General features: G+C 36.3%; 1 protein-coding gene across 7 annotated transcripts in view; it reads right to left on the bottom strand.

The window, feature by feature from the left end:
* FRY (FRY microtubule binding protein) overlaps positions 1 to 26,290 on the bottom strand; it is a 216,267-nt gene that overhangs the window by 77,260 nt on the left and 112,717 nt on the right. For all 7 annotated transcript variants that reach the window (XM_079298273.1, XM_079298274.1, XM_079298275.1 and 4 more), the window contains 15 exons: positions 24,907 to 24,997; positions 24,444 to 24,523; positions 24,248 to 24,328; positions 22,517 to 22,685; positions 20,119 to 20,211; positions 19,926 to 20,024; positions 17,393 to 17,494; positions 15,100 to 15,203; positions 14,531 to 14,639; positions 13,520 to 13,606; positions 11,663 to 11,834; positions 10,478 to 10,610; positions 6,188 to 6,295; positions 1,785 to 2,040; positions 514 to 696 (listed from right to left, as the gene is read on the bottom strand). In XM_079298273.1, coding sequence (XP_079154399.1) covers positions 514 to 696; positions 1,785 to 2,040; positions 6,188 to 6,295; positions 10,478 to 10,610; positions 11,663 to 11,834; positions 13,520 to 13,606; positions 14,531 to 14,639; positions 15,100 to 15,203; positions 17,393 to 17,494; positions 19,926 to 20,024; positions 20,119 to 20,211; positions 22,517 to 22,685; positions 24,248 to 24,328; positions 24,444 to 24,523; positions 24,907 to 24,997 — 1,867 coding nt within the window. The remainder of the gene's footprint in view (positions 1 to 513; positions 697 to 1,784; positions 2,041 to 6,187; positions 6,296 to 10,477; positions 10,611 to 11,662; positions 11,835 to 13,519; positions 13,607 to 14,530; positions 14,640 to 15,099; positions 15,204 to 17,392; positions 17,495 to 19,925; positions 20,025 to 20,118; positions 20,212 to 22,516; positions 22,686 to 24,247; positions 24,329 to 24,443; positions 24,524 to 24,906; positions 24,998 to 26,290) is intronic.

Genomic DNA, 26,290 nt, shown 5'->3' on the forward strand with positions numbered 1-26,290 from the left:
GGCTCACTGAGCTGTGACCGTCAGTACACAACATGACTCTCCAGATTTCTGTATCCATAAAAAAGACTTAGAGGTCTTTACTATAGAAGGAAAATGCATGTGAATGATCTAAAGGTGTCTTATGCTGGGGGTTTTTTCACCCACAGTGGTGTGCCACAGGAATGGGTTTCATTTCCAATATAAATTTTTAATCTTGACTATACAAAAATGACAGTAAAAAAGGTCTTACAGTGTATTTTACATTCACATCATTCCAAGAGAAAATAGAAGTTGCTGTATATTTCCCTTCAAATTCTTATACAGGGCATTTGCTGGTCACATTACATTGTTGAGTCCACAGAAAGGTTTGCAGTGTTAAGGCAAATAGAAATTGTAAACTATCAAAAAGCTTTTTTTAAACTAAGTGCATATCTGCTACACTACAGCAATTACGTTAAAAGCAACAGTAATAGCAGTTTTGAGCTTTATCTTTGGGAAATTTTAACTCAAAGTCTCAGAAGAGAAAAACCCTACCTCAGGCTGGCCGAGGGCCAGGAACAAAGAGCGGATTTCCCTGAGGATGAGAACAGCCAGCTTCCGCGTCGCCACCTGGAAACTGCACAGCAGGACCAGCGCGAACCCCTCGACCGCGTGCAGCACGTTGGAGTAGGGGCTCCTCTCAGACTGCATCCTGTGGCTGGAGCCGTTTGGAATCAGCTGTAGAACAGTGCAAGGGGGAGAAAACGCAGTGGTGGTGGTTGCAAACCATGCCAGGAAATGTTCTATTTAACTAGGACATGTAAAGAATCAAAATGCAGAGGCTGTGTAGATGCCAGAGTGGGAAACTTGACATATTCTCTCAAACAATCAAATTTTGTTGCTTTAGGTTACCTTGTTCCACACCAGCAATATATGAGCAGAGTCCTTTGAACAAATCCATCCCTCTAATTTTCAATAAATCTACCCACTTTTTTCCATCCTCCACTAAAACATGAATGAATAAGTCAAACAGTGAACAGCATACTTTTTCTATTCCAGAAAGCACGTCCTTAGGTCCTTCTTTGGTCCTGTAGCAGCCAACACCTTAGGTAGGTGGCCTCAAGAATACAATTCTACCAGTAAAGCACAACAATATTCAATGAAAATATGTGAAGATCTCTCTTTTCTACATTTCAATGTGCTCCCATTATTACCTATTAATTACTGGTCCTCTGTGATATAAAACACACATCCTGTTTGCCCAAAGGAAAATATACTCAGTGTGATTACTGTAGGAGATAAGAAGCCTAAAAATCATTTCTCATAATGAAAATATCTGTGGGATAGTGCAGATGGGAGAAGCAGGAGAAAAGCTGCTCAGTTCCCAGAAATGTTTGTTACACGTGGAGACAGCAGGCTATGGTAACAATCAGGTTCTTTGATGTTTCTGAGTCAACCAAGGGAAAAGAGCATCTATTTCACTCTTCACAGCATTCCCACTAGCATTATCAATCTGTTTCAGCCCTGGGAAAACGTCCTTTTGCCACATCTACATACACATATTTCCCTTTATGTGCTTTTGTTGATGTGCATACTTTAGTTTGACATGCATTCTCTTATGTTGCTCAACAACAACATCTGCTGTATTACACAAGGACATGGCTGTCCTCAAAAGACACGTGAACTAATTACCTAAAAAAATCTTGCATGGTGAATTCTTCTCAGGTGAGTAAATACAAAACACACAAACCACAGTGGTATCAAGGAACATAATTTCTGACTTCGATTAGCAAAAATGTTAGGACACAGATCCCTTGATCCCATACCTCTGCAGATCTGGTTTTGGCCTGCTCAGAAGCTTTTCCTGGAGTGTGTATTACAAGCTTCCACTGTGTCAGCAATTGTAGCAGCAACTTGAGCGAAGTATCAAGAAGGGTATGGTGCATGTCATTCACTTCACGGAGCAGAAAATTGGTGAAACCAAAGAGCACATCCTCCCGCCAGTCAACAAAGTCAACAAGTAGGCCCTGAAGAGAATTCTGTGCAATGTGTCGAAGTTCATCATCCATATGGATGGACAGCCTGTAAGTAAAAGCAAAAGTCAGATAATAAAAGATGTAAGGAGTGTTTATCAGTACATGACAGGGATGGGAAATTCCCACTGACAATGGCTGATGATGCTATCTTGGTTTCATTATTGCTGACCACAGTTAACATCCTTGACCTGTTTTCTATATTGTAGTTCTTGCTACAGCAGAAGAAATTAACAGATCCAAAAGAAGTATACTTCCTTCCTGAAACAGGGTATCTCCAAAGTACATAATTAGGCAACTTTTTCCGAACTGAGTATATTTTTTTATTTATTCATAACTCAATAACTTCCATATAGGTATGATAATAAAAGGCTTAAAAATAAATACATAATTTCAGAATTTATGTACTAAATATAAAAATGAAAGAATCACAACAGGTCAACTAACAGTTAAAACAAATATTTAGCCAAGATGCAAATCATAATTAATTAAAGCAAATCTTCAAAAGAATTCAAATGAGGCAATTGAATTAAAAAATGTGTTATGTTTTAAATAACTTAGGATGAGGAAATGGGGAAAACAGACTCAGAACTTTCTATACTTTTAGAAACACACTGAACACCCTCTAAGTCATTCTGAAAGATGGTGACATTTTGGATCCCATTTTCAAATTTTATTTTCTTCTTTATTTGCATCATGTTGAAGTCCTTCTCAACCAAAAAAGCCATACCTTTTTCTTTGACACAGAAATCATCAAACCACTTCTATGTTAGAAGCTGGCAGGATAAAGTAAATTCAGATTAGTGTGTTCTGCAATTTTTGGTTCATTGCCTTTATGATGCATTTTGTTTTAATTACCCATGAGACTGTGATTTTCTGTAGTGTGTTAGAACTCATTCTCAAAGTATTTAATCTACATTTAATCTACACAGTTGAAAAGGAGGACTCATTATAATGAAATGGACAGAAAGCTAGGAGAAAAAAAACTCAAAATACCAAATGGAGTGGAACCAAAGTCCATTCAGTTGGAAGTGTATGATGAGATGTGGTTCATAAAAAATCTGGTTCATTATAGCTGCCTAATTTGGAGGCAGGGGACATTTTATTAAAAAAAAAAAAAAGAAAACAACTGCCATAAAAATTCACCCTTGGCGAGCAGGACTCCAAAAATAACTGTTATGCTTTAATAAGCATGTGACTTCCATACATATTTAGAAACACAGTATTTTGTTGAGCTAAGAAATGATCATTTTTGTCTCCCTTTTGGAATGCCAAAACCAGATAAACAAGCAAAACCTTTCGAGACCACAATTAAGTCATCCATGAAATGACAGTCACAATGACACAAAGCAATAGCAGAGAAGAGGATGCAAAAAACATCTCCTAAGCCCAAGTTACTGCCCAGTGGCATTATCTAATGAAATGAAATTCAAATTGAGCACAAGAAAGCATCTATGTATTACCACTGTATGACAGGCAGTGCAGGAAGCAAGTACAAGTTTGTTTGTTTGCACTTGAGTCAGTTAATTTTAAGACCTACTCAGGAATTCGTAATGAATGGTTGCAGTGGGCAGTGAAAGGGCAAAAGGTACAGTGTATACTTGACATCTGCTTCATGGTTTATAATTTGAATACAGCTGTCCTGGCAAAAAGTCTAGTTGCTGACTTACAGACTCCTGAAAACAACCAAAAGGCACATCTGTTGTGAGGACGAAAAACCAAACTGTGAATACAAGAAGCAATTAACTCAAACATGTAACTTTATCTCTTGTGAAAAGAAAATATTTACTCGCTTTCCATCTCAACAGCACAGGCCCACAGAAATCCCTGGCAGAACAGCTTCTAGGATTCTTACACAAAACAGGGTGAAACTGAAACTTTACTTCTTCTTTCTTAACCCTATATTGAATCTAGTTTCTGACCAAGGACACACAATATTGTAATGCAGAGCTCTCTAGAACTGCAGATGTTTACCTTCTGGGCCATCACTTTCAGAATTGGGACAAGTAGTCAGTGTGGTCTCAAATAAACATGGAATAGTAGAAGAATTCTACAGAATGTAGAAGCAGCACTGGTGCTGAGGCATTCTGGTGATTTACATGAAGTTCAGGCCAGGTATTAATTTTTTAAACAGTTTATTAGTTTCTTCTCTGAAGGTATGTTTCTGAAAAGTTTTCAGTTCATGCTGTCCCAGGCTAAATAGACCAAATTTTTTCAATTCACTTATCTTTTTTCCCTTGTTCTCTGGTCAATCTCTTCTTCAGCTACAATGCCCCAGCTTGCATGCTCCTTCTCCAAATCAGGCATCCTGAAGAACTTTTTTGAAAACCTTCTAGACCTATACACTTGAATAAGGTTTCTCTTTTCATAGGAACATCACTTCTTTGTATCTGTTCAGTTTGTGATCCTGCTCTGCAATACTGAGACCCTACCCTGTTGTTTCAACACCACTCTACGTGTCTTCTAAACCCTAAACTGTTTCTGAATTGCTTTCCAACCTATTACATACCTACCTATTTCACCTAATTTGTGTTTCCCTAGCTTATACTTAGGAATATGACTTAAAAGACAACCAAAGTCTCAAAGATGCTGTAGCATAAGTACATTTAGGAGAGGAGAACACATTTCCAGAGTTCATCTTCTTTTGGGAAAGGTTGAGCATTTAATTGTTTCTGAAGTTGCTCTAGAGAAGCTTCCCTTAGCTTCTCTTGACATCCCACTTCTTTTCATAGTCAGAGTCAGATAACTCAGCAAACTTAGGGCTTGCACTGTCCCAGCAGGGCAATTACCCAAGAAATACTTAGAATCACAGCTGACCTTTTCTGAATGAAGTTTGACGGCAGAATAAAGATAGACCAGTGGTTATATTGACAGTTCTGAGACTTAAGGAGGGTAGCATTAATTTATAAAGAAAGTCACACTGGTCTCCAAATTTTCTTAAGAGTAGTGACAGGTCTGACCTGGACAACCCTGTGATTGAAGAGCTGTGACCTGAATAGACACATGCTTTTTAGCAGCTCAGTTAAGGCCATTAATAAGGATAGAACTCTAGTTAAAATATTGGATTAAAGGAAAACTTGTCCTTTTAAATTTCCCTTAAGCAGAATTGATGCAACTGTTAATAAGGTATCTGTATAATTTAATAATGTAATGATTTAACACAACCTACAAGTGATTTATAGCAGACAATGTGCACACAAGGAAATCAAGCTGGCCATGCACTGCAGCACACCTACTGCTGCCTGATGATTTGGCTTGTTAGGCTGTCTGCACTCTCCACAACTACCAGAATCAATTGTTTCACTGTTTTAGCACATCCCTGGGAGTTAGTTGCTCATAGAGCAGAAAAAAACTGTATGTGCATATAGCCTTCTGACTCCCACATCTGTTATTTCCACATCTGTGATATCTGAAAAGCAAGAACAGGGTGGCAAAGTTTGCTTTGCCACAGTTACCTGAGAGCAATGTGCTGCAAAGTCCTCTTGGTTCAATCTGATACCATAATCCACTGACATAAAGAACACAAGCCGGAACCTTGGTCTGGGATACTTGAACTGAAATGTAACAGACTTTTCTGACCAGCACCTTTTATCATAATTATTTGCCACAAGTCACTAATTTGATGTCCTGAAACCTAAGTGGTGTAGCAGTCATGTCACAGACTACCTTGTTCAATGAAGTCTAGTCAGACAAATTAAATGGAGGGATATATTATTTTTCAAATTTATATTTTTTTTACTTTATGGCTAATAGCAATAATAATAATAGAAATGTAAAAAGGTTTGTGGAATATTCCACGTAGGGCACATTCTGTTTTACCAAAGAGACGTGGGAATCATAAATCAAAACTAAACAGGTATCTCCACATTTTTTCACTACACAGAAAATATGTTTTCTCCTGATAATCAGAAGGCTGTGATGGTTAGAAAACAGTAATAAGTTTGTGAGTTTCCTGAGTAACAGCAAATATCATGTAACCTACATACTGATAGGAAAGTTCTGGAGGACATACCAACTTCTTCATAAAATTATGAACCATAATAAAAACACCAAAACTGTAATAAGATGCTAGGACATCTCTGTCTAATTAATTAAGAGCAATTTGATTTTTAAAAGCATATATAAAATGAAACAGTCACATATTCTGCAGCTCAGCTTTTCCCCTGGAGCAGTCATTCAATGCTTGTTCAGCTTACCTTGCCAGCAAGTCAATCAACTCAAGTTTTGACATTCCATCAGGAAGTAGTCGAGGAATAGCAGCAACACATGTTCTGAACAGATCGATTTTCGGTTTTCTTTCACCACTGAAAATTAGAATAGAATTTTGACTAAGCTTAAGAAGGGACTGTGTTAAATGACCCACCTTTAAAGTGCCAGAGGCTACTAAAAACATCAGAATAGACAGCTAGACATTCTAATGAAATAAGAAGGAAACATGAATACATTTTTCCACTGAATAAATGGCTTTGATTTTGACATTTTTCATGCATCATATCTATACACTGCTTGAAAAATCAACTATTAAAAACTCAACTATTTCTCTCTGAGGAAAATTGGCATAGATATAAGAAAATGAGGTATAATGTAGGAGGATTCCTCCATCAAGATCAGCCTTACAAGATGCAAGCTTTGGATGAGGCAATAAGGAAACAATTGGGGTGTTCTCCATCACAATGCAGCTATATTTCACCAGTTGCATAAAGCAAATAGAAGATGTGTAATAAGTTCAAATAACATGACTGTAGACACAGAGATTTGCCCCCAACAGAGGACAAGCCTATGGAAAACCATCACAACACATTTTTATACTGAAAAATGTGTGTAATTTAGAGGTAGGTATGGCCAGAGAGTTTCTGTTGATCACTGCCAGAGATAACATTCTGGCAACTCGTATCAGCTAGAACATGTTTTAGCAGCCCTAAGGGTGTTCTAATCTGTGGAATGGCACAACTGTTCCCTAACAGCCTGTGAAAGTCATTAAGCACAAAGTTCAGCATGAACCAAACACTATGTTGGAAGCCCAAGAGTCTACTAAAAGTAGCTCAAGTTTCAGCTATTGATTATTTTCAAAACAGATGAAGTTGTTTTCTAACTTGTTTTCAACATTTTTTGTAAGTATGCAGATGAAACAAGTCCTTCAGATAAACCCCAAAGTGTGGATTTTTAAAAATTTGCTCATTTTTATCTCAATCATCTATTATCTGATGATGGACTGTAGAGGAAACTACCAAAGCATAACAGTATTTCAAACTGTGCAGTCTTTCTCACAATATTAATAATTATTAGCCTGTAATATGCTTTGGAAGAATAAAAAAAATGTAAGGTCCTATTTAAAGGCCATATTATAAACATGCAGAGAAAGACTGTTCCTCTTTTATTATGCTTCCAAAAGAATTAGAAAAGAATGAGGGGAGAAAAAGAGACACCAAGAAGCACTATAAGCTACTTAACACCACACCAAAATGGTGTGACAAAACAAAAAATGAACTTAGTTATCCTGCACCCCGGTCCATTGCCCTGGTTACTACATTACTCTGTCTCTCCACCCATCAGAGGACATTGCATTTGGGTATCTTACTTTTTGTTCAGTCACAGAGAAAGTCTGGATGCAATGCAGTCTGAAAGAAGGTTTCTGTATTCATTATTTCAGTGAGTAACACTGAGTACAGTTCAGTGAGTACAGAAAAGGCATAAACTGACATTAGCCTTACTTAATTCTAAGATTAAAGACTATTTTGTAGTGAATACCATACTGTCTCTTAACACCCTACTTATCAGCTTGGATATATATTACATGAATAAAATGTTGACAGATTTTTAATTAACTGTCTTAATGGTACAGTTAGGAGAAACTATATTCATGATTAATTACCTCTGTCTCACTGTAACTGTATTCTAACAGATAAAACTTGAAAGGTGTCAGCAACTGAACTGGAAAAGGCATAAAACACAACATCTCACTGAGAATTTGGTTATAAACAAATCCCTTGCAACTATTATCACTAAAGCAAATACTAGTAGCACAAAATCCTGTATTTTTACAGTTGTAAACATTAAAGTGCCATTGGGAATTTTATGTGCAGGGAAAACAAGTCTTTCTTGATGACTTGAAATGGAAAATGAACTTTGCAGAGCTTCCTTATGCTCAGACCCTAATGAGGGAAGAATTTGTGCATTTCAAATGGAGACTTGTAAAATAATAGTCTGAGAGGAAACTCTTCTGAAGGCAAATAAGTAATTATTTATAAATATAAAATCTGTGGGTGTTCCATGGCTTATCAGCTGCTCAGAAGAGTAGCAGGAGAAGATCCAAACCTCAGGCTCAAGTTCCCAACTGTACCATCTGAGCTACCAGGCACAGCACATGAAGGAGGAAGGGGGAGCCTTTGAAGCACTGCAAGGACAGGTTTGTGTTTTAACAAAGGATGCCCTATACTAACTAAATGTTGGAAAGCAATTATAACCTGCATTGAAATTCATATCCTAATGCAGGATGCAAAGGATGCTTCTTACACAGGATTTTAATAAGACCCTCCATACTGACATTTATTACTTCAACAATAAGTGCTTAAAGGATCACTAATTAAATATTGTCAAGAAACAAGTCTACCACAGCCAAAGAAAATTCCAGAATCTGCATACTTTACAATGTTTTGTCTGCTCACTGCCTAGCTACTTCCCTCTGGTTCTTATTTTATTTGTTAACAAAAATACCACAATGGTATTCATTTTATACAGTTTAAATATAAACTTTATGTAACTATGACAAAAGCAATAACTTTAAAATGTACATAAATATAGTGTGATATCCAGCAATTAAAGCCCATAAGAATTCAAAATAAATATGTAACTCTAGTGAAGCATAGAATTTTGTGAATAAAATGGGAAGAAATTATATAAAAACAATGTTGGCTTTTCCACATATCCACAATGCAGTTTTTGAAAGGATCATTTTCAATCCTGATAATAATAGCTACTGATGTTTTTTGTGAGTTCACATGATTTGAGATCAACTGATAATTAAGCGTCTCAAATATTTTTTCCCTTGAAAGAACAAGTAAAAATGTGTTATAATGTGGTTTGTCTTTCAAGTGTATATATTAAATTAGTGCTCATCTGGATATAAAGTACAACACAAAAGCCAGTACCTAAATATTCCAATCTTCATGTTTCTGACAAAAGTTACCACCAAATCTTAAGACTTCCTGAAATTTAAAACTCTTTGAGTCTATTTGTTCGCTGACTCTAAAAATAAACAACATTTTGGTGATGCCCAGAACCCACCCAAAGGATATTTATAGCTAAGACTAAGCAACTTCTTATCTTAGTGCCCAAGGTTTCACTGTGCAATTATCTTTTGGGAATAAAATGTGAGTTTCAAAACTTGCTTTCCCTACCACAAAAGCCTGAACACCAAAAATGGTTATGAAAACTGTGTGTGAGAACTGAACAGGACGCTGGGTAGGACTACAAGGAAAATATTAAATTTTATTGGATAGTAATAATAGCTACGAATATAAATAAAGTAAAGCAATGCTGGTGACACAGCTTACCTAGAGGCACTCCAACAAATAAGGGCAGAGGTACAAAAACATAAAGATTGTACCAGTGCACAAGGTAGTTCAATTTTGTCCAGTCATTGCAGTCAGTCTATCACTGACAGTATTCCCAACAAGTTGACTTTTTTGAGCAAAAAATAAAAAAAATCTCAAAGAGACAAGTGTCCTTTTCTTTACATCTCAAGCTTTTTTTCCAGGGGTTGTTTCTTTTCTAGAATAACAACCACATCCACTGCTCTAACAAGAGAGGCATGCAAGGTCTCCTTAGAGCTGAGATCTCTACAATCTGTGCTCTGCATGTAGCAGATGATGTCTCTGTGTCTCTGACCTCTACTTGATGTTCACCTCACTAGAACTCTCCCCAAAAAACTTCCCTCAGTTATAATTTGGGATGAAAGCGAAAAATGGTGCTGTTCAACACAGCTTGAAGCACACTGGTTTGATTCTGTTCCAGTGGGATACTGTTTAAATTCAAGCCTTATCACAAGATTACTTGGGTTTTTAATTAAGATTTTATTTCGATTACAGGCATGAAAAGCAAAGGGAATTTTGGAATATTATTATTAATAGGGATTTACAGAATTCATTGCATTCATTTTGAAGTTCAGTGATGCAGATATACCCTGAGACAGTGTTCTGAGAATAGGCTGCCAGGTTTTCTACTTTAGCATTCTGCTTGCACCATCTAAACAATCATGGGATTCACACATGATTTTACCTACATCAAGAACATCTTCAGTTCCAAACACTGCCGCATTCAAAGAAGCACAACCAACTTGTCTTAAACATTTTTTTTCAAAGTGTATTACTAATTAAGCTAAATGTTTCTTGCTGTTTCTCTGATGACTCATGATGGACAGAAACAGAGAAAAAGTTCCAAAATTACATCTCCATGTTTCATGGGAATTAGTGTTCTTTAGCACTCACGTAATCATATCTTCAGGTTCTTTGTTAAGCATCTGTATGTTGGTTAGCATCATGCACCGACCCACTTCCTTGTCAAGGTGTCTGAGTATGTTGTCCACAGCTTTCCTTACTTGAGAATAATATAATGACATACCTGCAAAAACATGCTTTTTTGTATAATTTGGGATATTCATATATATATATATATGTGCTGGAAAAGAAAGTTGCTTAGTCATGCTGTGTTCATGAAGTAAAAGAAAAAAAAAATGCTTTCCTCATGAGATAGCATATTCCACTAGTAATGATATCCTGATCCAAAACCAGAATATTTTGCCTGCTCCAGAAGGAATGCTTACATTTTATACATGCAAACTAGAATACTGGATCATAAAACAGAAATAAAATGGCCAATGCAAAAATTTAATAGTGCAAACATTTGTTATCAAATACTATCTTCAAATACTTCAAATACTTCAACAGCAGTGGATCTTAGATTTATTTTCTTGATATTACTACAACAATCTAGCACAGTACAATACAGGTCTTTGCCACTGCTGTAGACTTAATTTCATTCACATAACTTTGGGGACTCAATGAAATGTGAAAGTGAGCAGCCAAATTTTATTTTTTTGCCAACAAACCAAGCACCTTCAGATAGATAGATAGATGATAGAGAGTCTCTTCTACAGCACAGGATTCTTGCTCTACATCAAAGCCCAAAAAAGCAGTGGTAATAACTTAGTCACTTCAGTATAATACTATTTTAAATATAAAGGTTTTGCCATTTTAAAAGTTCAAGATATTGCAATTAAAATGAGGCTATCAGTGCAATCTCTGATGGTTTTCAAACCTGGTATGTCTACAAGCACAGGCACTGTTTCTAATAGGATGAATATCCATGAATAAACACAGCTATCAGTCCTGGAAGATTAAAGACTACTAATGAAAGATTAAAGTCTTTAACCCCTCCCAGAACACAGGGTGGCTTCTTCTGGAGCACAACTGAGGACTTTTCAGAATAACCTATGAAAAGCAGCATTTGTCAAACTGAACCATACATTTCATTAGAACACACATCAAATTAAATGTTTACAATACAAAAATAAATCAAATACTTAACAGTAATAAACTATTCTGCTCAAGTGCTGAAAACATGTTCACATCCATTCTCACACAAGTTTCTATATTGTCCATTCTCTTACTGACCTATCATTTTAGCTTCCTCCTCTGTAAGAGTTTTGCTCAAATACGTTTTCTTCACTCTGAGAGTGTTTCCAGAGGGAAGGACAGCTCCAGTCACTGGCATTGGTGGTTCACCATCTTTTTGCTGCAAGCTATCAGCAATTACCAAGAAAGCTCTCAGGCCAATATTCATTCTCTGTGAAGTTTAGAAGATGGATGAGTACCAGAATCAAATAATCATATTCTACTGATATTATTAATTCACTTTGAAATTTTGAGAATGCATTTGGAGGCATTTTTCTGTATCTTCACTGAATTAACTAGTCAGATATATTTCCCAAAAACTGTTCATGAAATAAATAGTGAATTCTTATCTCCACTGTGAGCAGTGTTCTCCCATCTCAGAACTTTAAGTATTTGCATTAGCACATAATCTTTTTATCTTCAGGATAAAATACCTGGATATGATCTGTAGTGTAGCAATGCATCTTAAATGGGCCTTCAGTTAAACATAAATGACCTACATCTGTTATGAAAAAAAAGATCAATAACTGCCTTGAAAGGCCCCAGGGTCTATCATACTGACAGAAAAGTCTGGAATGATGCTCAATGCCAAAACTACAATGTGAAAATATTAGGAAGCTGAATCTAAGTGACCTGAATGCCTTCTGGGAATGCACCAGAGGAAAACTTGCAAGCTTTGAATTGCAGTGATTGAAAGACTAGAATGTTTTCAGTTTCTCTGGAATGCATTCCAAAAACTAAGCCAGAGATGCATTTACACAGATATGGGGATTTTTTTTTCAGAGTGCTAAACCTATGTACATAAAAAAGTGGTGCTATAATTTTTTTTTTCAGACTAACAATGCTGTTGAGAAACAGCAAGATTTCAGATGTTGATTCAAAAAGAAGCTATGGACTATGCCCACCCCCTCTCAGCTGGGCTCACACAAAATGCCCTTTGTAGGACCTTTCTCAGTCAATGCTGCAGGTGGCTGACCCAGAGCATGGCGTGGACTGCCCGCTCAAAAATTCTGTTTCATTCTTTTTTACTCTGCTACAGAAAGATGAAAGCTGTGTTCAAAGTAAAGCTTGCCTTTCATTTTTCCTGCCTTTGACAGTAGAAAGTTTAATCTGCTTTTCCACATTTTTTGTAGCAAATATAATTTGTGCAAGGCAATCACTCTGTTTTAACAACTTAGTGAAGAGATGCACCAGTTTAATTCTGCAATATTAACAGACATGTTTTATAAGATGATCACAAATTATTTTGTATTTTTTCTTAATTTTCAAAGGAAAATATTTTTAAAATTTCATTGAATTCTACATTTTAAGATAATTTTTTATTCTTTTAGTACTTATTTATATTTCAATTTTTTAAAAAGTTTTTCAAATTTCCAATTGTTTTCTCTAGGAAAAGCACTAGGAATCTGACTCATGACACCAACATCAGTGGAGCTTTGCTGGTCAGAGTAGTAAAATTTTATTAGAGTGTTCTCTTTTTCAAGTTTTCTTGCTTCATGTATTCTCTGTTTTGAAAAACATTGACACTGTTACAGAAAAATTACTGTTATATTAAAATAGTTTAAGGTGTTGCATGTAACAACAGCAGAGTGGTAAGTTCACACTGCAAAAAATAGTTTTATTTATACTTTTTGTTTTATACATTTGCACTAGTTGACATTTGATATTCTTCAATGAGAAAACATCAGAAAGGCATGAAATGTGATATTTTACAGATAGAAGTTCAATCAGATTCAAGATTTGGCCTGAAAACTGGACAAAGGTGAAAGCACGCTTAGAATGCAACCAGGAAGTAAATGTAGCACAATGCAATACATACAAACTAAAAAAAGGAGCAGAAGCAGATGTAAATCATACCTCAGGGTTGAGACTGAAAGCTTTTGCTGGTTTTCCAACACAAAGGAAGTCAAAGATAATTTCTTTCATTGCAAAATCTAAACGTTCCTAAAATAGCAAAAATACTGCAAATCATTAAGATGTTCACTTCTGGTAGTTATTTTCATTAAGGCTACAGAACACTGAAAACCAGTTTAATCAGAGTTTATTTAAAGGTACAGAAAAACAGATTTTCAAAAGTATGTAGAACATATTATCAGATCTAAGCTTTTAACAATGCTTTTTGTTGACAAAATCAAAAATGTATAGCATTTAAACAGAAAACGATCCATTCTGGAAACAAAGCTTTTAATTATTTCATTTAAACTGCAGTAATTATGGCACTAACACAGTATTTTACATAAAGAGAGCTTGTTCACAGATGGCACAGTTAAGGGAAGGTTTTAAGCATCTGTTTGCCTCATTCCTATTCACAGACTTTAAGTACATGCTTAAGTGCTTTGCTCAATGGGAAAATTTTCTGAATTTAAGTCATAAGAGTGATGAAACTTCCAGCACTGCAGGTTAGTCTATTTTAGCAGCTCCCATCTGAACTGATGAAAACTACATGTGCCGACTCCATGCTGAACTTAGTTGGCATCTTTAAAAGCAGTGCAATTTATTGTCCTGTACAGCAGGGATGATTCAGTATCAGGATAAAACATGGCCTATTATCTTGAAATTTATTGACAGTGTGTGTCAACAAATGCATTTTTTTACTTGCTGAAAATTTTAAAAACTGACAATAATTACATGTCAGTTGAAGTGAACACATTTTAATCTATTTTCAGTGGAATGAAGTTAATCAAAACCTGTTGTTGAAAAGAAGTTTGCCCCAGCTCAGGCTATAATTCCATCATTCCCTGGATGAAAGATAATGTCAACAGGGTTGCAAAAAATTCAGTAGTTAAAGGTTTATTTCTTTGTTAATTGTTTTATGGGGAAAAAAAGTTGTTAGTTATATGGAAAGATACATGCATGGTTCTCCCATACCTGTGCAATAAACTGGATTATTTTCACAAAGATGTTTAGAGGCATATCTCTTGGCACAACACCACGGGACCCTTTTGGGAAAAGGGTTGTCACAATAGTAATAAGTCGACTGTAAAAGAAAAAGAGACATGAGACATTTTTGGACCTCACAGACCTTCATTTAGCACGACACCCCATTTAGGAAGACCAGAAGAAACTTCCTTTGAAATGAAAATGTAATGGGTTATCATGTTCTGATCCTTTGCTACAAGTTCAGCGTAATTATTTTATTTCATTGCTACATTACAAGTAAACTAACCAGTCAAAGGTCACTACAAAAGTATTTTTAATTTACACTGAACAAGGAGTGACTTCTAATTTTTCCATAATCAGAAACACTTTATACAGCAATTTTCATAGGTGGCAGAATAACTGACAGTGCCACAAGACGGAATATTTTGCGTGCACAGTTGAGTTTCTTGCTTCACAGCAGAAATAGGTTCAATTTGAAGGAATTCAGGAGAACAATAAAACCTCTTTATTGGCAATATCCACTCCAATGGATTTTCATTAAAAATAAAGGATTTTACCTTTGGGTAGCTGTGTTGCTTTCACATTTAATTCTGATCATGTAAACCCACAGTAGTCTGTACAGAGATTCCAGTGCAACTCGAGCCATTTTTGGGTCCTTATTCTAGAAAAATGTACCACATAAGAAAAAATTTCAGGCACAATTAGCAAGAAAGCTTTACACTTAATGGATGCCAAGGTTCAGCATTTTGATAATGAACCACAGAAAGATAGAGCCTCACAACTGCTCAGTGCTCAATTCCTGTAGCTATAGGATGCTCATGCACCCTGCTTCTGTTATTACTTAAGTTGTTGAAAAACCCAAGTATCAAGTTAGTTAAATTAAATATGTGTTGCAGTTTAAAATCTCTCTTTGAAAACCCCCATAATTTGAAAAGAAAATCTCCTATTCAGTAAATTACATCAATTCAAAAGTTGCTGCCCTATGGTGGAGACCTGGTATGAAAAACAGATAAGGGAATGTACCACATATACTCAAAAGTGAAAGGACAAAAATCTATGGATGCTTAGGCTGTCCTAATTAACATGGCATCTGTGATTAGCTGGACTGAATTGGTTTATCTGTCTGGATTGTTGTTTATTTTTAGAAACTAGCACAGGATTGTCTTTGGGCCTCTTCAATCAAATGCAGTTTTCTGTTTCTGTGGCAGTTGTAAGGGCTGTCTGAGTAAAAAACAAGTGCAGTCCAATCAGATGGTCTCCCACATGCTGAGCCATCTGCTGGGTTAAACTTTGAAGGAGTCCAGTACACTTTGACCTGAGATAAGGTTTGCCTGGCCCACAGGGCAGATCTCCATGGCAAAAATCTGAGATATTTTCAGCAGGCAAATGTTGAGTCAGGGATCAAAGACTGCGGTTTGATCAAAGAAATTGCAACTGATGCCATCAGTAATTCCTGGATGTGTATTGCTCTGGGTCCTGCAAAATGATGGGAAGACAATTTGCCAGTGATATGGGAGAAAATTTCAACTTTCAACGTGGCATCTGTCACAAGCTTAGGAACAGAAATACTGGTTTTGGGCTCCAATTTCCATTCAAACTCCTTGGCAACACACTTTACCCAATGATGTTTTATATGGACAGAAAACGAAATATATTTTTTGTGTTTATTATAGCAGCATACAATGGTTGCTGCACATGTTTAGAATAAATAGTAAAAGGAATGCCAAAGTTTACTTGGCACATCAATCAAATTAGCAAATGTCCAAATATCCCAGTCATGAACAGTTAGCTATGAGGCCCATTGAGAAAGAGGGAGGAGAAAAGGACTGAGACCATTGGAGTTTTCAAAAAATAGTGGACCAGCTTTCTGTTAGAACAGCAAGCGGCATGGCAGAAACAGGATTAAGAGGAGATGACAAAAAGTCTAAGATACATCCAGGGACATTATGGGCATGTCCATGAGCAAGATCTGTCCAAGCTCATGGTGTTGATGTGCACAACTTTCCCTCCAACAGATGGATTTCCAGGTTTTCCTCCAGTTGGGTGAGTTTGGCTTGGGTTTTGAGGTGCCAGCCTGTTTGGTGAAGAGACTGTTTCAATGGTTGAGGTATCTCCTGCTCTGTACTGGGAAGGAGTGGCCAACCACTTTCTTACTTTAGCCATGTATTCAGTTACCTTATTTTCTCCCCAAATAGAAAGAGAGATCTTCCTGAGGGCCCTATACATTGAAATATATATCAATGCATTACAGGTTGCAAGATAAATTCCAATTTTATTTTCAATCAGTAAGATAGGACCAACTTTTCTTATATTTTCTCTGATAGTTTCAAATAATTTGTCAGGATCTCCATAATTTTCAGAAAAATATATATTCCCAGCTGACTTTGCCTTGTCTGAAGCTTGTAACTTGAAACTGTTTGGGGTTTTTATAATGCAAACAATTAAGATGAGTGAAACAAGGCATGGAATCACTGTCCTACAAGTAGCTCCATTTTGAAAAAGTAATAACAAGTTCTTTGTTTCCAATGCTTTTGTGGAAAAAGCAGGTTACTACTAGATCAGTTTTGGTATGTCACTCAACCTAACGACTTTCATCAGCAATTTTTTCTGTTTCACAGGTGTTTGACTCAGGCTTGGCTTGAGTTAGAGGAACAGTAAAAATTCAAAATAGGCCCAAGAATACTTTGTTGCTATTGAAAAAAACCCGCACAGCTAAAGAACTTGTACTGTCAGGAATAAAATTACGTATGGAATCAGGTAATACCAATAACTCAGCACATTTACCCAAAAAGGCTATGCAACAGTGCATACTGAAGTCTGAATAGAATAATAAAACCTGGAGATACTAACCTTGAGATTGGAAAGGCAGTTGTTGAGGAAAACATGCCATCTGTTCAGAAAGAACTGCTTCTGACTGACACAAAGCAGGCATGTTACCAAGGGGTACAAAGCCTAAACAGGAAATGGATGTCAATACTGTGTTATTTGCACGTCTACACAACACAAAACTAACTTAAGAGAGCTACTGCAAACCTGAAGTTCTAACTCCTCCATTGTGTGCAACACAAGCTAGCCAACATAAGCACATTAGTAAGTAGTGCTATTTAAAAGGAGCCTGTTACAGCTGCTATGTTTCACGGATGAACTAAAACCAAGCAGGTGTGCTCACAGAAGTGTAAGATGGCACAATTTTACAGACTCTCAGGGCTAAGTTCTGTCAGTTTATTCAGAAATAAAATCATAGAAATAACTAAACTTGATTATTACAATAACAGGACCCACAGAGATTGTTGGAACTTGTGAATCAGATGACTATTACTCCTCAAAATCTGCAATCACAATATTTACCATAAGACATGTCAAACACCCTAAAGAATTGTGTTAAAATACAGGGAACACCTGGATGTGTTGGGAGTTACAGTTTGTGAAGTGAAAAAAAAAAAAAAAAAAAGCAAAGCAGGACATAGAATTTGAAATAATGGTACCCAGCCTCTTTGTTGACACTTACTTTATCACTTGTAAATGTTACACTGAAAAATAAGCTAAAATGCACCTAATGATTTTGAAACTGACCCTGCTATTTCAAGAAGACTAAAGTTTCAGTTGCAATGCTAACAGCAGCCAGGACATAAAAGGTGTTAGTAAAAAATAAGGTAATGTCCACTTTAAGATATATTATTTTAAAAATGATCTCTAAATTCTAACTTCAGTCACAGTATAAACACATCATAAATATCAGCTTCTGTTCTAGTAACACATAACATAAACTGTCTATAGCCATAGGTTAATTTCTTGAGCAAATGGCAAATGTAAATTAATTTTAATTTTTATAACTTTCATGTCCAAAATACATACAGAAGGATAACTGAAGTCTTCCCACAGAAGACTTTCTTAGTATACCATTGACTATTTGATTGGATCACAGAATTTAGTAACATTCCAAGAGTGTTACAACCCATCCTAAGGAATATCCCTAGGAGGAAGATAAACCATCTCCTGGAATTTTCCTAATTCTCTCCATTCACTACCAAAAGAACCTTAATGACCAGCTCATAGGAGGTACTTTTAGATAGAAAAGCAAGATTAATTCCCCCATCCTGTCTGTACAGTGAGTGCATGGATTCACCAAACACTGATCTTGGTCCTGTTCAAACTTTAAGGAGGCTGCTTTCTTCCTGGAAGCCTGGAAATATGCACTGCAGCTATTTCTGTCTACTGTTTGCCCTTCCCCTCCTCCTCCTTGCAATGTTTGTATTTCTAATCACACCCTCACAAGAATCTATTCTATTTTGTCACTTTTAACTATGTAGACTCCAGTGTGGTATGTGTAGACAAGCAATCAAATGCAAGGGCCCAGCTGTGCAATCCTTTCTCAAGAATGTGGTATTGACTTTGGCAAGGATGGCCACAGTTTGGGAAGTTCTATTTAATGTAAAATCTGCAGAAAAGCTTTACTCTGCTGCAGTTCCAACAATGTTTTATTAACTCGGTGGAGTGGAACAGAGCCACACAGACGCTAGCAGAGTGAAATCAGAAATCCATCTCAAGCCTCCCACTAATCCAAACTGGATCAGGACTGTGCCCCAGGGGATGCTCTGACTGTCCCCTGGGAATGTTGTAACAGGCAGAGAGCTCAGGCACACTCCTGCAGCCCTCCCAGCACTTTCACCAGCACCAGTGACCAGCGCTGGCCGAAAGAACTGGAAACGGGAATCTTTTTGACTTTCCCCTGGAATGAGGGAGGACAAATGACAAACTTTCTTTACTTAAAAGGTCCAAGACTTCAAAATGAATTAGCTAATGCCACACTGCTGACGGGCGCTGACCCAGTTGGAGAGACAGACTGCTTAAGGCAGCCAGCATCAAACTGACTCAGATCCTCATTTAATTCAGATCAACTCATGATTCCAAAAATATACTGCAGTGCCACTGTTCATCTCACATGAAAAAAAAAAGAAATAGGGAGCTACACAGCAGCCAAGTTATGGATTTAAAAGGGCATGTGTTATACATTTTTTCCTTCCTACAATGTATTATTTAAACCCCGTGAAAGTTGTTCCCACGTGCCTCATTTGTTCTTGCTTGACAAGAAGTGAACTCTATTCTTTCTCTTCTCCTAATGTTTGCACATAACAACTGTGAGAAAACCTAACTATTTAATAGTCACAGAACCAGAAGCTGACAACATATTTGATTCTAAGTAATTTAGATCATATAATGAGCAAAATACAGTTATTTTCTGCAAACACAATAATCTTCCCTGCAAATGGAAATATATTGTTTATAGCCAAACGCAAATAAAATGTTTTGAAATTTCCCAAGTGTCTTGCTCAGAAATATTTGTGATCAAGAATTTTAACCTCTGCTTCTTAGGGTTACTAACCAATGAGTGTTTCTTTCGTGATGAAAGTTCAAGCGTTGTATCATACAGGCTTTCAACAAAGTTCCTCAGACAGGGGACATTCACTTCATTTTTAACAGCCTGAAAAAAGATTTCATGTTAGAAAAACACTATTTCACAAGCTGGTTTATCTAATTTTATAAAATTATGCAAACAACATCAAAAATAAACTCACAGCAGCTACAGGGACAAGAATTTCAACAAACAGTCCTGCCAGTGCATGCTTGATATCTTTGTCTTTAACTTCAAGGAAATAATGTGCACATTCCTAAAAAAAACAAAAATACAAGAAACATAAATTGCATATCAGCTGAAATAAAGACCTTTGAACGTTTGCTGAATGCATATCACGTGTGAGTGACTATTTTTATCCTGCAAATCCCACTGAAAACATTTGCCTCTTAACTTCTAAATCTGCATTTTGCAGCAAGCACAAAGCAGGACATAAGTCAAGATCAAGGAGCTGTTACTCTAATCCAGAAAGTCTCCACTGACTCCAGCTGTGCCTGGTGGTGTTTTGGATTGGAAATGGAGTTGGACTCAGGAGTTGACCTCATGCCTTCCCTGTGTGTATCTTCAGGAGCAAAAGTAATAGTCAACATGGACTGCTTTACACAATGCTTTGAGAGACCAAAAAAGGAATGTAATTCTCTGTTAAGATACACAGGGCAATGAAGAATCCTATTGTAAATATTTTTGATGAATTTCATTGCCAGGATTCGTTGCATATTGAAGGTCAATACGGAATTTTGCTATGTGAGGACAATTTGCAGCCTGCAACTGGGGATTATGGAAAAAATAGAAACAGAGTTTGTCCTAAACATGCAGCAAACTACTCTCCAAACAGCTGTGCTGCTCAGGAAGTGAGGGAGATAGCATCCACCCACTTGTGTGTACAACTTCTCTGAGGATGACAAATCCAACTGCCCCAGCTACTTTTTCTCCAGGTCCAAGGCTCAAACAGCTCCTGACTGTATGAGGAAGGTCCCCACTGACCACAGTCATGCAGAGCAGTTCACACCTCAGAACATGCTTTTTTTTTTCCTGTGTGCTAACAGGATTATACAACACATGCCTTCAGACACTCCAGCCAGCCCTCCTGAGGTGCTTCTGCACTCTTTGCAGGAAGACAGGCTTTTCTGGAGCTCACTCCTGAAATCAGCTCACCCTTTAAAAGCATCACTCTCTCCTACAGCAGCACTGGTGTGGCAGAGGTTTTAGTTGAAACACTGCATGGAGATACTCAAACAAACTGCCCAAAGAGTTGAAATGTAATTCACCAAACAGAGCAAACAAGGCTTTCCTACATGCAGAGTGCATCCTAAGATGCAGAGTAGTAAATATAAGAATTCATTTAGTACTGAGATATTGTAGCAGAGAAGGGTACAGATCAAATTTCAGTTTTACTATATAGGAGTTTTACCACAGATTTTAATAGTAGTGAACACTGGATAAAGCTAAGCCACAACCCCATTCACTCATCAAGTCTAGTGCACTAAACACACATTACTTTGGTATTGTCCCAGCTCTGTATGACTTAAACTAAGTTGACACTATAAATAAGAGTAAGGTAAGAAGAAAAATTATACTTTTCTGAGTTGTTAAATATGTCTTATATATGCTATTAAATATGGTTTAGAATATATTGCAAAGCTGAAATAAAATGTGCTTTCTGCTCAGGACTTAAAAGAAAAAGCTCAATGTGTCTGTATGCCTGTATATTTGTATTCCAATACCAAATCCCTACTTGTGGACATCTAACATAGATTTTTTTTCTCCATTTACACCACCAATATGCTAATCTTTACATGGAGGTTTATATAAAACATTTATTTTACTGGATGAGAGGCTACAAACCATGTAACCATTGGATGATCCCAAAAAACCACAGAGTACTAACAAGATTAAGCTAAAGAAACTTGATGGTGGGAACAAAACCAACTGTACATTACCAGCAAGAATGCTGAAACATGGAATAGTTTCTTGCCATTTATAAAATGATGTAATTTATTAATTTAAAGCATTCATTGTAGTTGAACTATGCTCTGTACTAGTGACTTTTAAACCAGGAAGGTAGAGAATGCACTCTACAGCGAGCAGGTGAAGGTGTGGTGGAAGGGCACAACATATCCAAAGGAAATTCTGTCCAGCTTTTGCCTTAATTCTCTGTCACTTCCTCAGTGTTTTCCTTCATTAGAAGTTTCTCTCTTTTCTGGTAACTGTGTCAGTACTGGAATGCTCACTTTGGAGGCAGTGAGCAGCTAGGCACAGACACAGGACAAGAGACAGTTGTGGGACAGTGGGGTAGAAGGGCTGGGGTCTAGAGACCAAAACCTCTCCTAGCTGGAGGGTGAGGTGTAGGGACTAGAGGTGTATGACTGAGGAAAAGCTGCATGGGAGGACACACTCCAGGGACCAGAGCACTGAGGGGCTCAGAACAAGCAGAAATCAGCAGCACGTAGGTTTATGCTGAAATGACACATGGAAAATCTCCTAGAATATTACATGGAAAACAAAGGCTAGCCTGTTCAAAAAGTTCTGGGAAACCACAGCTATATGCCTAAGAATTTTACCTGCATAAACTGAAGAGAAGCTTCAAAGTCCTCCACAGGATACATCTTAATGCGAAAGAATTTCATTCCCATTATAAGGCTGATAATGCTCTGAACTACGTACGGGCTTTGCTCTTTATGCCGCAGCTCTTTCAGCTCTGCCATAAATTTCTTCTTTACAGCAGGAAACCTGTGAATTCAGATTGGTTACTTTCAAAAAGTTCAAAGTCAATATTTGAAATGTGTTGCAAGGTATATAAATTAGGAAAAACCTAAAGAAGATAAAAGGTTGTATATAATACCATTTCGCTCAGTATTTGAATAGATTTTTTTTTTTTGTTTAGCTTTCTTTCACTTCTAATAAACTGAGCAAAGGAAGCATACAGCCTGATTTTAGTCCTTCTAGATAACCACATCTTTCAAATTATTTTACTACCATGCACCTCTTTTACATAAGAGCTAAAAATATAATTTAAATAATCCCTTCAAATATTTTTCAAAAATCCATGATGGAAAATAGCTATCTTGCAAGTACATGTAATATTTTCAAAATAAAATGTTTATATTATAATCCTGAAAATACCCATATAGGCAGTTTGTTCCTTCAGGATTTTTTCCTAATAGCCATTACAGTAACACTTAAGCCTTAACAACTACAATAACTTGGGGTAAAAGCTCTGTGATAATTTTTGGTCTCTTCCACAAATCTATTGAAGGTGTCTTTGGAGACACACTGTCCACGAAAATTATACATAGAAAGAGCATCCAACAGGACCTCCTGCCCTTTTTGAGACAAAATAGAAAGATTATAATTGTCATGGTAGGTGTAGCATGTAACAAACTTTTGCTATCCCCTTTGATAGCCAACCCAAGTGAACTGGAAGAACAGGTTAGCAGGAAGAAGCTCTTCAGTGATAAAAACATCTTAGCAGGGCCCTTCAGAACTTTGACAGTCAACTTGTAGCTTTGGATCTAGATGCAACTTCTCCTTTTACATCTGACCCAGCCAGTTTAGAGGCCCAGCTAAGACCTTAGCTGAATTTATATGATTTCCTGAATGTCAAACTGTTTTAGCCACATCAAGCCAAACTGATTGGTTTTGTAGAACTGAGACTCACCCTCAGCAACACCTAAGTGTCAGGAGACAGACAGCATTACATCAGGGCAGTAAAATTCATCCTCTGCTTAGATTGTGGTTTATGTGGACAATAAGATGCTACATTGGGTACATGAGATCCTGAGTTTGACTGTTTTCAGATTCAAAATTTAAGATCTGACCCACAAAATGATTTATGTCATCTGTTCTAAGAAGGATGAAGGGTTCAGAAACAGATGCATTAAGTTCTGAGCTGAAATAGCTACAGAGAGCCTTAATATTGTTGCTATGTAGGAGGATAGTCATTTATAGGTTTGCCCAGCTAAAATAAAAAATAACATCTACCAAAAAAAAAATAGTTAAAATAGCTCTCTTCAGCCCTTTGGGCTTTCTACAGACGTCATTGCTGAGATAGGAAAAATAATGCTGCTGTAGTTGAGTTGAATTTATTCAGTATCACTGGACTAAATGCAGAAAGCCTGTGATTCCCTAGAGGCCTATGTTCTAGAACATCTGGATAAACAGAAGGCCAGTGAACTGAAATGACTTATTCCTACAGAATACTTAAAGAAAGTGAGAAAATCAGAATATTCACATGTTAAGCAAGTAGACTTTGTCATATTTATGGAGGAAATAATAAATTGAATTTTGCTTACTTTGCTTGAGCTAGAACACCTATTACTTCTGCATACAAATCTGCAACAATGTGCATATTTCCAGTGTTAGGACCAAGGTACCTAGCAAGAGACAAGAAAGAACTCTCAGCTGAGAAAACATACTGTTTAAACCACAATTATTAAAAAATTAGAAAGTATCTTTTTCTTAGAATTCTTGCATGAAAAAGAGCCTTACCCTTCTTTGTACTTAAAGTGCTTGAAAGCCAAGTTAATAACATCATTTACCAAACTGTCTATTACAGGATGAAGTGGAATCTGAAAACACAAAATAAAATATAACAAGTACACATACATTGTACTGGTGCAAGTATTACACATGGATATCATCTATTCAGAAATATATCAGTTAAAATAGCATGTAGTTAATAAAATAGCTAAAATGAGCCAGTCATTTAATGTTTATTTTATTCTGAAGAGAAATACTTTAGCTCCAAAGACTTGGCAAAGTAAGGTCTGTATAAGCACAGAATGCTATGTATTATACAGGTGCAAGAAAGACAGCAGTGAAGAAGCATGCAGGATGTACTTCATGTTTTATTATAATCTTAAAGATGCAAACAGAAAGGAGAATCCCAAAATTCACTTGCATTGGTAATTTCCATCATTTATTAGTTAATGGATAATTTAAGAAGTCCTACCTGTTTTAAAACTTCTATTAATACTAAAGAAAAAATAAAATCAATAGCCAGATCTCTTCTCTCCATTAAATAGTCCCTCTGTTGTTCATCACTGCAAAATCAAACCAAGAAACACAATATTTTGGAGAAGTATCATAATTCATATCATATGCCTTCTTCAATTGCACAAATGGTAATATTATTAAAATTAAATTTACAAATTTAAATTAATTAAAATGGTGCAATTACACAAACAGATAACAGGGAATTGTGATCCACCTTTTAATCTGCAGGCCAGCATTTCAGAAAGTATTGTACTGTTATTCTGTTAAAAACTGAGATAAAAAGACCAAATCTAACTTATTACTGTGACATTCTTTCTAATGCTTAAATATCCCTTATCCATTTATTTCCTCTTTTTTTTTGTCCCCGCTAAAGATACACAACAGTTAAAAAAAACTAAACAAAACCAAGGAAACTTGTGGATTCTTTAACAAATGGATTTAATTTCAAATTCCTTGCTGATGACACTATTTAGACCTTTCTTAATTACACTTTGGAGGCAAATGTAACCTTGTGCTACCAAATTCATATTTAGACTTGTCATGAATTTTGAAAAATGCCTTAAAAACACCAATGAAGAATTCACAACCAAACAATATTATCTCTTAAAAACTGTTCCAGTGTTAATTTTTTAACTTTGACAACACCTGTTAAACTTCTCAAACACATTTATTGTACAGAACTACACAGAGGAATAAAAGTCTGAAGTGAACAGCTTCCAATAAAAAAACCCAAGAAATACCTATTTGAATAACCTGATCAAAGTTTCAAAGTGTACTGAAAAGATAACATGATATACAGTACTTTTTGTAAAATTAAACATTAAAGAAACAGTTCTGCATTCCATGTGAAGCATTTAACATTCAAATGTTAAATGTTCAAATTATTTCAGTGAGATTTCTGTGTAAATTTGGCACAATTCTTATAAACATTGAGAGTTTTAGTGATTTCAATTGCACTTAAGTGCTTGCAATAAAACAGGCATTTAAGAGTACATCTTGATCAGTCATGAAGCAAGTTATTTGCATTTTGGTTTCCTTTGGTTTTACATCAGCTGGAGAAGGGACTTGTTATACATTCTTTCTGTAACACTGCCAATTGACAGAGTGGTCTTGTTTCACTGCTAAACTAAATTTTGGGTGGAGTTCCCAAAGGCAGCTGTTTATGAGCAGGTAGTCATAGAACAAGTTGAGAGAAAGAAGCAATTCAATGCAAGGATTCATCTCACCCAAAAGCAGACACCTAATTAATGAATTATGTCTTCATACTGCCTACTTCTACTGACATAAAGAGTCTAATTCAGGTTCATTTCTACCTCAGCATCTAAACCCAGCCCCTTTGT

The sequence above is a fragment of the Erithacus rubecula genome (genome assembly GCF_903797595.1).
Source record: "Erithacus rubecula genome assembly, chromosome: 1".
NCBI classification, from domain to species: Eukaryota; Metazoa; Chordata; class Aves; order Passeriformes; family Muscicapidae; genus Erithacus; species Erithacus rubecula.